Source organism: Protomyctophum parallelum (assembly GCF_964188405.1).
Source record: "Protomyctophum parallelum genome assembly, chromosome: 13".
Taxonomy (NCBI): domain Eukaryota; kingdom Metazoa; phylum Chordata; class Actinopteri; order Myctophiformes; family Myctophidae; genus Protomyctophum; species Protomyctophum parallelum.
Genome location: NC_139708.1, coordinates 43,037,190 through 43,049,425, shown reverse-complemented (window position 1 = coordinate 43,049,425; position 12,236 = coordinate 43,037,190). Strand labels below are relative to the sequence as shown.

At 42.6% G+C, this 12,236-nt stretch overlaps 1 protein-coding gene across 1 annotated transcript; it reads left to right on the top strand.

Moving 5' to 3' along the window:
* The first annotated feature begins 432 nt into the window (after positions 1-432).
* dus1l (dihydrouridine synthase 1-like) lies at positions 433-9,232 on the top strand. Its single transcript, XM_083779602.1, has 14 exons — positions 433-474; positions 1,577-1,824; positions 2,443-2,551; positions 2,926-2,976; positions 3,065-3,177; positions 3,604-3,686; positions 4,098-4,201; positions 4,564-4,711; positions 5,109-5,205; positions 5,713-5,804; positions 6,534-6,697; positions 6,936-6,973; positions 7,263-7,338; positions 7,603-9,232. The coding sequence occupies exons 2-14, from the start codon at positions 1,585-1,587 to the stop codon at positions 7,767-7,769; spliced, it is 1,482 nt and encodes a 493-aa protein (XP_083635728.1). The 5' UTR covers positions 433-474; positions 1,577-1,584; the 3' UTR covers positions 7,770-9,232.
* The last annotated feature ends 3,004 nt before the right edge of the window (positions 9,233-12,236 follow it).

Here is a 12,236-nt window from a genome sequence, read left to right as displayed (position 1 = left end):
ACATGAGCATTACAGTGAGGACCAATTACATGAAGACATGTTGAAAACTCTTTAAGTATTGTTAAATACTTGAGTAGGCTACTTTGAATTTGGTACTATAAGAAAGTACTTTTTAAGCGAATGGACGTGGACCGCTGCTCACGATGAAGTTTGATGAATTGAACAATGTGGACCCTGTTGTAAACAAGTGTAATGCTTAATTGGGTCGTCCACTCACAGTTGACAGTCTTTGTATTGAGTTTGTGCTTAAAATGTACTGTAAATTCTACAAACTGTTAATAAATATTTCAATCAATCAATCAATCAAAAAGTGGAATTATGCAACGCACACGGAACGGTCGGTAGGGGGCGACATGCACATACCACGCCGTCGGAGCGGATTTCCTACGCTGCCGTGTTTCCCGTCGGTCACATTTGATGGTTACACCAACGTGAAAAGAAGCTGCGGTTTACTTGCCAACATTTTGACAGAAGGTAAATAATAAAATAAATTCCCAACGCTAAACGTCCGATGAATTATTATACTTTGTAAGAACATGAGCAAGTCGATGTAAGCTACCTTGTGTAGTTCGTCCAGCGTCCATGTTTGTGTTTTATGAATAAGCAAATGTGTTTTACGACCATGTCAGATGCACTGCATTACATGTGCTCTAGTCTACAGTGTGTAGTCTCTAGTGTGTGTACCTAATGGTCACTGGTGTAGAGTAGAGACAACAATAACAATATGCACATGTATGATGACATGACATTTTCAGTAATATAATTAGGTCCGCTGGCTTATACGTCTTGAGAGACATTTTTGTACTACTAACTATACAATCAGATTCAGATATACAATGAGCTGATATAGACGTGGTGCAAGCTTAGACTAGTATATAGTCTATAACAGTACCAGTAACAGTATTATTGTTTAAACAAGTACATTACAACAGATTGTAAAAAAATCTAGAGTTGCAAATTGCGGCTAAGACAAGACATGTACTTGTTTAAACAATAATATTAGGTTTATATTGTACATTTTGTGCAACCCAGTGTACTTGACCTTAAAACAAAATGTAAAGAAAATGCATTAGGTTATAATGCATTATTGTGTATTCATTGTAATTAATGTACACTGTAATGCACTGGAATACATGCAGGTATCATTATGTCTCATCCACCCAGCAGCATATACAGCATATTGCAGCATATACGATTTGATTCAACAGATTGTAAAAAAATCTAGAGTTGCAAATTGCGGCTAGTCTTTTCTGTCCTCCCCCCTCTCTCTCAATATCTCTGTTTGGTTGAATACTTTATTAACAGAAAAGTACAGTTTATTCAAGGTCTGCTAAGAGGATTTAAAACCCAAGAAAGCCTACATATAGCCTGTATATTCAATTAATCCGAACATGATACATGTTTTATTTTATTGCTATAGCACTGGAAAACACTTGTTTCCAAAAAATGCTGTGTTTATCATTATTGTTGTTATTATAGTATTGTATTGGTATCAGTAGTAGTAGTAGTAGTAGTATGTCATTATTAGTATTGGTATATAATACATTAAACATTCATTGTTCTCCTTCTGTGGTAGCTGCCGGGATGGCGGCGAAGCTCCAGGGCTTTGACTTCTGGAGGAGCACATTGAAGGGCGCTCGCTTCGTGGTGGCGCCCATGGTGGACCAGAGTGAGCTGGCCTGGCGCCTGCTGTGCCGACGTCACGGCGCCCAGCTGTGCTACACGCCCATGCTGCACGCCCAGGTGTTTGTACGCGACGGCAACTACCGCAAAGACAACCTCTACAATGAAGTGTGCCCGGAGGACAGACCCCTCATCACGCAGGTGAGGACGTTACAGACCAGTGTCCATGCATTAAAGTTCTCAGTCGCCGCGACTGATTTCGGTCCTTTTGGATTCCGTAGAAGCCAGCAAGCATGGCTTCTATTGAAGCATGTTGCACAGCGAAAATACTAGCCGATCTGAGCTCTCAATGCGTCGCAGACACATTGAGAGAATGAGATTAGAGAATTTGAAGAGGTCAAACTAGCAATACAACTACAGTAACCAGCAGAAACATCTTTCATAAAATCTTAATAGTTTCAGAAATTCCATTTAATTAAAAGGCAAAGCAAAGGTTAAAGCCTCAATCTGTGATTTCTTCACCTTGTTGGCAGTATGTAGAACGATGTTACTATAACAGCATACGTTTACATTGTGTTCATTGTTTAGGCATCATTATTTTGCTTTAATCCATGCATATTATGCACAGGCGTGCACACACGCACGAGCAGGCAGGCACGGAGCATCATTCACTACTGAGCAGAGAATGTTGAGTAATGAAGACAAAGCCTTTGGGTGGATTGTTAACATTATTACATAGTGGCTCTTTATTGCCATGTGAGAAGAGGTTGTGTGAGTGTAATCCACGGTCCTGTCCTGTGTTTGTTTGTTGTGTGTCAGTTCTGTGCCAACGACCCCGAGGTGTTTGTGCAGGCTGCTCTTCTGGCCCAGGACTACTGTGACGCCATCGACCTCAACCTGGGCTGTCCCCAGATGATAGCAAAGAGAGGTACCTACCCCACCACATGTAGAGGAAACGCAGAGGACGTAGAGATACGCTCACCACATCATTTATAGTGTAACGAGGGCTGGAACTTTTTAACTGATTTTGGTGAATTAATTCCAGAACGAAGAAAATGGCACATTTTAATTGCGCTTAGTTTTCTCACTGGAATTTCACCAACCAACAGACAACAAACCCCAGTGTACGGAATGGGAGAATAAGCACGATCAGACCACTTGCTTGGCCCAGGGGATGGGACATTTAGATAAAAATTAAAAAACTCACTCATTGATTGACTGGTATACCAAAATCTGTTTTAACTGAAAAGAAAATTGCTTCTCAGGTCAAATGCACCTTTCTGTATGCTTTGTCTTTCTAAGGGCGTTATGGAGTTTTCCTGCAAGATGAATGGGAGTTGCTGGAGAAAATGAGTAAGTCTGCTTTAGGGCTGCACCATTTGGGGGATTGGGGGAAAAAATAAATAACGGTATTAATCTTCTTTTTTAATTTATTTTATAGTCAAGTTGGCCAATGAGAAGCTGTCTGTTCCCATCACATGTAAGATCCGTGTGTTCAAGGAGATGGACAAGACGGTGCGCTACGCCCAGATGTTAGAGAAGGCTGGTTGTCAGGTATTCTTTAATACAGTTCATTTTATTCAGATCTGCATAATGATCCTATAGGTTGACGACCCATTTCCACCCCCACATCGGTAAACAATGCAATGCAACGCTCGCACGCACGCAAACACACAGTCACACACAGCAAAGTCTTCTAGAGCACACACACTAAAATACACACAAGCTCATAGATTGTACCACCAGACCAGTAAGACCTTAGTCTCGCGTAGCCAGAAAACTATTCCATAATCTCCGAATGCTATAGAGTCTGGAACTACACCTCCCGAAATCACTTAACTTCCGCTTTATAGTGTACTCATGATCAGAGCTTCCGTTCTCCAGACTGTATGACGGAAGCATTTGAAAATGTGCGTCTGGCAACGCGAGACTAGTAAGACCTGAACCCCCAGCGTAAACAGCATGTCATTTCTGTCTCAGCTGCTGACGGTTCATGGCCGCACCAAAGACCAGAAAGGCGCGGTGACGGGCATCGCCAGCTGGGAGCACATCCAGGCTGTACGGTGAGCACTGCAGTACAACACACAGAATCGGCACAAGATATAACAAATATTGTATGTAACTCCTTGGCCGAACTGGCACCATGCACAAGAAATTTGGATGATGATTGGTTCCTGTGTTTTTGCAAAATTAGGGCGCACGCACGCACGCACGCACGCACGCACGCACGCACGCACGCACGCACGCACGCACGCACGCGCGCGCACACACACACACACACACACACACACACACACACACACACACACACACACACACACAGACCTTCTCCTAGACCGCTTGGCCCCTCGGTGCCAATGCTGTAAAATATGATGCGATGTTACAGATGATGTTGCACATTTGTCAAAATCATGTTTAGTGTTTACTGTGTGTGTGTGTGTGTGTGTGTGTGTGTGTGTGTGTGCGTGCAACAGGAAAGCTGTGAACATACCGGTCTTCGCCAACGGCAACATCCAGCATCTGAGTGACGTGGAGTGTTGCATCAAGGAGACAGGGGTGCAGGGCGTCATGAGCGCTGGTGAGGCAACGAGCACACGGCCAACGTGTGTTTTGCTCTAGATTGTTCTCTAAAAATTGATCTAAAATTGTCAGTATACTGTATTTAGTCACAGTTTTTTTTACCAGCACCAGAGAACAAAGACACACAAAACTAAAGCCTAGTTTGTACGAACACTTCATTCAGTAAATATGCAAACCAAAAATGACATTCAACTTGAGGTCATTCTGTTTCTTTCCCCTGCCTATGACTACAAGCCATACACGGGTGCATCGGTGGGCTTTTGTGGAATTGTTTGGAAGCGACAAATAGCCATTATTACAACTAGAATTCATTATTTCTCAGCGCTCAAGCGTGTTTTCTGACGTCTCTCTCCCCTCCAGAGGGGAACCTCCACAACCCGGCGCTGTTTGAGGGGCGCAGCCCCCCTGTGTGGGAGGTGGCCGAGGAGTACCTACAGGTGGTCCGGCAGTACCCTCCCTGCACCCTGTCCTACGTACGAGCTCATCTCTTCAAGCTCTGGCATCACACGTACGTTAGTGTGTGTGTGTGTGTGTGTGTGTTTATTTTTATTTTTTCTAACCTTTATTTAACCAGTAAAATCACATTGAGAGTAAGACTGCGTCTCTTTTACAAGTGGGAACTGGCCGAAGAGGCAGAAATAAAAATGACACTTCAATACCACATCATCAATGTTACATTTTGAACCAGCAAATATGTGTGTGTGTGTGTGTGTGTGTGTGTGTGTGTGTACACCATGTTAATCGTGCACACAAAAATACATCGCTATCCCTTTAGGACTGATTTACGGAAAGTATGAATTATTAAAATAGTGTATATATAACTTTTGTAACTCTGTATTAAATGCTGTGCTTACACTCTCAATGATAGCTTCATACAGTGTGCGTGTGCTTGTGCGTGTGCACAGACTCCAGATCCACCAGGACTTGAGGGAGGAACTCGCCAAGGTGAAGACGCTGGAGGGTCTGGCCGAGGTCAGCCGACAGTTGCGACTGCGCTGTGAGGTACTTGCATACACACACGCACACACACGCACACGCACACACACACACACACACACACACACACACACACACACACACACTCACTTGTAGAGTTTCAGGGGTTAGAGGAGCGCCCTTGTTGCCGAAAGTTTGCCGGTTCGATTCCCCAGACGGGCAGGAAAAATCTGGGTCGGGAAGTGATTTGTCATCACTCACCCAAAACTGCTGAAGTGCCCTTGAGCAAGGCACTGAACCCCCAACGATTCACTGCCTTTTAACAATTAAGAAATGCTTCCAAATTTCAGACCCACCTCCTCGCTTCGCTCCGGGACGATACAGATGTTCGGGACCCGCAACATTTTCTTTTGACCGCCCATTCCTGCCGGTTGCACACTCCTGTGATGTCTGCGTTGAGTCCTGCGGGGATCAACGCAGGGCTCAACTTTGTAGCATTTACCTCCGATCTTACACTTTGTTAGGCACTCTGGATAGGGAGCATCTGCTAAATGCTGAAATTGTAAATTTCAGGAGGAGATTGCCAACGGAGAGGAGCCGGGACAGAAACAGGCGAATGGCCTGCCCTTCCCTCATTGGATATGCCAGCCGTACGTCAGACCACCGTGAGTCTTCGCTTCACTTCTCCTTAACCCATTCTGACCTGAGATCAGATTCTAAAAATGTCTATTACATCCTGACAGTTTCATTATTAAGTAACCACCCGCTGTTATACTGGTTATCTATCAGTGTAAAAAAGGTAAAAGCAGAGCCTTAGATATAGACAAGAGTTACGCAAACTGCATTCACTTCATGAGGCTTCAGTCCAATGGCGGCTCTACGCCTACATTGAGCGTGGGGAGGACAACCAACTGGGCCAAGTCCTGGACCGGAAATAGGCATACATGCATTGGACTCGGGCAACAGCACAGCTTTAATGATCTTAAATCCCTTTTATTTTAAATTGTTTTGTAGTAATAGTAATAGTAATAGTAATAGTAACATAAACAATAAAGAGACTTTAGTTGTTACTGTACAATACTTTAAAACAGTTGTCATGTTGCACACATGCTTAAAATAGCTCTTGTTTGCGCCGCCCTCGTTGAAAACAATGTATTTCCAACTCCAGCTTGTCTCAGTTCAGGCTGCATGAACAGCGCTCAAGCACTCGGTTTCTGTCCCCTCAATACCGTAACTCTTCTATTAGATGGCCATTTTTAAACGGCCCTGATCCACATTGACAACCCGGAAGCTTGTTGGGCATGTTCTAAGTGTAAAACCAATCCAGTTCCAGGTTTGTAGTTGTATTACAATAATGGCATGCTCTTTCTTTATGACTTGACATCGACTTGCAGACCAAAAGAGATTGTTCCCAACGGCAAGGAGTCGGAAGTGAAGAAGACGGTTTGTCACAAGAGGGCGCTGGAGGATTCTGATGGGCCCGCTGACACACTCTCCAAAAACAAGCAGAAGAAGAAAGCCCGCAACCCCAACAAGAACTTCTATCCTGAGCAGAAACGTAAGATTGACATTGTCACCATACCCTGGTTATGTTCTGATTGTCTAAAAGATCCGGACTATAGAAACTAGAAAGTTTTTCTTTCTCTAGTCTAATCCTTTTGATTCAAATCTAAATGGATACCAGATGCTGGAGTAGTAGTATAATTTGCATGTTGTTTTTTGTTTGTGTAGAAGATGAGTTGAATCATCTCAGGCAACGAAATGACTATTCCCCCCCCCCTTCTTCTTCTTTGTAGCAAAGTACATCAAGTGTGAACAGTGTGGGAACCCAAAGGTGAGTCCTGTAGCCCAGTGGTTCTCAACCTGTGCGTCGGGGAAAGTAATCAATAAGAAATAACTGATCTACTGATCGGTGAACTTGTAGATCTGCTGCTGTAGCCGACCACACAGTCAGTGTTGTGATGTGATGCATGCGTGGGGGGGAGACGAGACGAGACAAAGTATAGACCCTTGGGGCGATCCCAGTCAACTAAGGTGGGGTTTATTGGTTAATGGGGAAAAGAAAGACAACTTATTTCTGCCGAATGTTGAAAACCTACATCACACCGGCTTTTACTTTGCAGGGAAATAAGTGTGTGTTCAACCTTTGTCGAGGCTGCTGCAAGAAGAAGGCCTACAAAGAGGTTGCCGACTGTCCAAGTAAGTCAACACACACACACACGCACCTACACACACACACACACACACACACACACACACACACACACACACAAACACACTTTATTGGCATGAGAAAACATACGTTTACATTGCAAAAGCAAGAAGTGGAACAGTACAATCAAAACAAATTGTATGTACAATTTAGGCATTTAGCAGAATCTCTTAATCCAGAGCGTTTTACAGTGTACAATTGAAAGTCAGAATATCCAAGAAATACATTTCCATGTTGTCCACTCCACACAGGCCACGGACTGAGGTTCAAGACCAAAGCGGAGAAGCAGAAAACGGAGAAAGGGAACGGGGGATTGGTGGAGGAGAGCAGAGTGGAAGAGGAGACGGAGAACCATCCTCTACCAAACACTCATACAGAGCAGCTCAAGTGTCTTAACACAGAAAGTGACAGTTTCTGAGTGCAACTGTTTGTCAGGACGGGGCTGTTCTTATGGATTTGTAAAACTCTCTTGACCTAATATGGCATATGGACAGCTATCTGCAGACCAAAACTGTGTCTTTTTCCTGCGTGCTTCAGCCAGGAGAGGGTACCGTAGAAGGGCTTGTCGACTCTGTGCTCAACAGGGACAACTTGCATCAGAAAATATATAATACCTGGACACTTCAGGAGAGACTACCCAAATAAAATAAACTGGAGCTGCATGTCTGCACGTTCTTTATTGTTTAGGCAGGGGGGACAAATAGGACTGAGGAAGACGCATGTCTGTTATCCCTCCCAAAAAGATAAAGAACAAGCAAACTGGTCGAGTGCTTCAGTTTATTTTATTTGGCTAGTCTTCTGAGGTGTCCAGGTATTATATATTTTCTGATATAGACGGCTCTCTCTAACTGATTGAGAGACACATTTTCAGGTATTTTTTTTCTTTTGGCCCATACCGTAACACTTGCGAAGACTCAAAGTGAGGCCATCAGTTCACCTCTAAGTCATCTGGATATAATTATGTTCGCACATATAATTTTTTTGTTGGAAATTCTTGTTCCCATGAAGACAGTGATCATGAAACAACGTGGTCTACGCTATGCCATTGGCACTTAAAAGAAAAAAAGCTTTTGGAAGTGCTGTGCTCGGCTGAAAAAGCAGGTCAGATCTGCACTTTTAGTTTTTATAGGGTGAATGTGGTCTGTGAGCTTTTTGAATGTAAAGCAGACGATAGCTGGCGCTTTTTAATTCAATGCTTGTGAACATACCATTACCTTGATGGAGAAAATGTGAGGCTTCCACATTCTGACATGATTTTTGTCCTTTTGGTTCAGATTTATTACAGTCACCAACATTTGATGATTCAAGGGGCGGCAGTCGCTCAAGATATGAAAAGGCTCTTTGGGACCCCGGGTTGATCTCTGACTCCTGGCTTTAATGTCCAAGTGTCCTTGAGCAAAGACACTAACATATTGACTCCCCGGGTGCTGTTCAGTAGTTGAACACTACACCAAATATATTAGGATGGGTTAAATGCCGAGGACCATTTCCAGGTATACGTATGTGTACAAATGTACTTGGCCAAATTACTCAACAACAACTATGATTACTTTCTTATTATTATTATATCTGATCAAGTGGAGGTACAAATTGCATAATTTTAGTAGACCAAATGGACACCTGTTTTCAACTTTTAGGGTTATGGATATGGCTGCATTTACATTTTCTTTACTTTTTTATATTTATTTTGCTTTGGGTTTTTCCTGGCAGTTCATTGACTTGCAGTATGTGCCTTTTTCATTTAAAGAAACTACTGCCTATCTTCATATGAACTTTGAGTTTATATTTTAGTACTCTGGACAGTGTATGGAACATTGGTCAGTCCATTACTGATTACAACTGTTATGGATAATATCAAGTAAAAATGGATGCTGTTTCAGATTTCTCGTGTCTTTATATTGCTGGTTATCAATGTCGGGTGGAAACCCTGTATGTCAAAGTTTACTTTTCAGGAAATCGAAAGAACCTGTGTTCCAAAGGATCCTCTGTAGTCGTTCTTTAGTCACAAGGTCTTTATACTTTTAATTGGTTCAATATTTATAAAAACCCATTGGTTGAGAACCACTGACTTAAGACCCTTAGTTTATACTTAAACCCCAGCATTCCTATTCAAAAATAAGCATCTACAAAAATTAGCTTATAGATCTGCCATTTTTGGTTGAGACTTGGTGTCCCAAGTACCAAGTAGGCCTACAGTTAAACTCAGGTCAGTGGTTAAACGCCAAGTATAAAATTTATTTTCAGACTGTAATGGAAACAAATATTCTCTCCAGTTCTCCTGGTGACATGACTATCTTTGGGAGAATTAAAATATATATATGGCTGTTCACTACCGCCGGTGAATGGAGCTTTATTGGCATGAGAATTTCGTGACCGTGCTGTTTTCTGCGCCCTCTCTGCCTTTTCCTAGTCCTGACCTGCCCCCTACTGGCCACTCAGTGAATAACTGACTAAAAAAGTCTAGGCTAATTTGTAAGACTGAAAATAATATCAATTCAGAGGTCGATAGCTTTCATGGAAACTTGATGAAGGAAGCAATAGGCTTCTCGCTAGCGTATTTAGTGTTCAAATAATATAATGGATGTTTGTGAAAATAGAATTTAAACGCAATGCTTTCACGGTCCCATATGGTCTAGCGGTTAGGATTCCTGGTTTTCACCCAGGCGGCCCGGGTTCGACTCCCGGTATGGGAACTTGATTTATTTTAAACTACGGTAAGTAAGTGAATGCAGTCCATCTCCCCCAAATTATAGCAGTTTGGTGTTGACTAAAGCCCCAGTTACAGTAGCCTAGGCATGGTCAAAAATAAAGCCACTCTTCTAGTCTAGAATACAAAATGCATGAATTGAGGATTGACTTCAATATAAAACAACCGAAAGTAGGCTACCTATAAAACGTAATACCTAAAGTAATGCTATTGCGATTTAAATTGTGTATTGTGTTCTAAAATTGACCATTAAAATTTAGTATATTCTCATTAGATGATATATTATGGTCAGATAAAGCTTATTTTAACACATTTCCATAAATAGATGTTCAGTTAAGGCCATTATGGACTAAGAGCTAATGTTCAGCACAACTTCCTCCTCACAAATAGGCTACAAGATTTGACAATGACTGCATGTCATATTATTATTATTAGCCTACTAAATGATCTGAACTCCTTTCTTTTTGATACTCTAATTGTTCACAGCTGTGACTGCCACCTGCGAAATCAAGCTGAAAGGTCGCAGTGACTTCAGCAGGTCGTGTGGCGTCAACAACAAATGCACGAGGAGTCTCGAGGACCAAAAAAAAAAAGCCACCAAGCAACAGAATAATCTCTCTCCGCGTTTAGGAAGTTAAAAACTTTTAAACACGAGTTTTAAAATTGAAGTTCACAATGGATTACGATGCGTTGGTCCTGCTACAGGATGTTGACGAGATGGACTCGGACGGAGGCCCGGGGGAGGTGGACATTGTCTTAATGCGTGATGTGGTCAACAACATGATGTCCACCACCGAGTCCGAGGAGGAACCCCCGGCCGCAGCAGCGGCCCAGCAGCCAGAAACGAAAAAAACGGGCTAAAAAACGAAACAAACGAGCCAAGAAACAAGGTGCCAGCTCCGGCTTCACCGCACAACATTTCCACCAACGCGTGGGCGCAACGGGTCCAACCGAGGAGCCGGTCAGTATACGTCAAGGCTTCAGAAGTTCAGAGTCGCGTCTCTGTCTCGTAGGCCTGTACATGTACTATAGTAGGCTACTCTACTGCACTTCAGTACAATTTTAATGTCATTGTTTAATGTCTATAGGTCGGTCAGTGGTTTTGGTTCCCAAAACCAGGACTCCCAAAACCAAAATCATACTCCCTCCATTTGAAAATGTATCCCATAAATGAGAAGATTTTTGAGGCTCTCTAGCACTAGCAGTGATTTTCAACCATTTTCATTTGAAGCCGGTCCCCCGGTTTGACCTAAATTAGGCTATTTATATTGTAAAATCATAGTTAATTTAACTGAGAGTGTAAAAGAGTCAGAGTTACAGACCCATAAGGGGCTGGGGACCCCCTGGAACTCCCTGAAGCAGTGGTTCCCAAAGTGGGGTCCGGGGACCCCCAGGGGTCCTTAGTTGAGGGTGTTCCAGGGGGTACCCAACTAAATGATAGTTTGGAATCAAATGGACCGTTGTGGGTCTGTAACTCTTGAGAGTGTACAAATGGAACCAAATGGTCCGTTTGGTTCCATTTGTACACTCTCAGAGTTAAATTAACATTGATTTTACAATATATAAATTGGGGGTCCCAGAGATAGAAATGCCATTAAATGGGGGGTCCGTAGACTAATGCATGTCAAACTGGGGGGTCCTTGAAATTAAACTGGTTGAGAATCACTGCTAGAGCTAAAAACCTTCTCTTATGGGGGTCCCTGGCATGTCTTTTCAACTGAGGGTCTGCGGGCTAATTAGTGTCAATTTGGGGGTCCTTGACATGAAAATGTTTGGGAACCCACTGCCCTGAAGGACCCCTAGGGGGTCCCGGACCCCACTTTGGGAACCACTGGGGTATTATTTTTTAACGTTACCGGAATATTTCCCATTTTCAATACTTTGACTTTAAAGGCATACTCTCCTTCTACAACAAATATTGTAGGCTACTTTTATTATTGCAAAACATACATACCACTTAATTCAACTTTGTATTTGAAAATAGCAGCTCTATAAGCTTACGTAGCAGCTTGTAGATCTGCTATTTTCAAAAGATGTGTGTATACATTGACAAACCTGTGAAATCAGACACAGGCCTACTGCATATTGAGTAGCATACTTTTAATACCTTCTTGTACATTATTTTACATCATAATTGGCATGAGCATAATTATGATGCCAATACTTTTATACATTTAC

Bases quoted from the DNA above. Each gene is read 5' to 3' on its own strand.
- dus1l (XM_083779602.1), top strand. From the start codon at position 1,585: ATGGCGGCGAAGCTCCAGGGCTTTGACTTCTGGAGGAGCACATTGAAG. The intron at 2,977-3,064 runs GTAAGTCTGCTT...TTTATTTTATAG, and splicing joins GGAGTTGCTGGAGAAAATGA to TCAAGTTGGCCAATGAGAAG. The intron at 3,178-3,603 runs GTATTCTTTAAT...TTTCTGTCTCAG, and splicing joins TAGAGAAGGCTGGTTGTCAG to CTGCTGACGGTTCATGGCCG.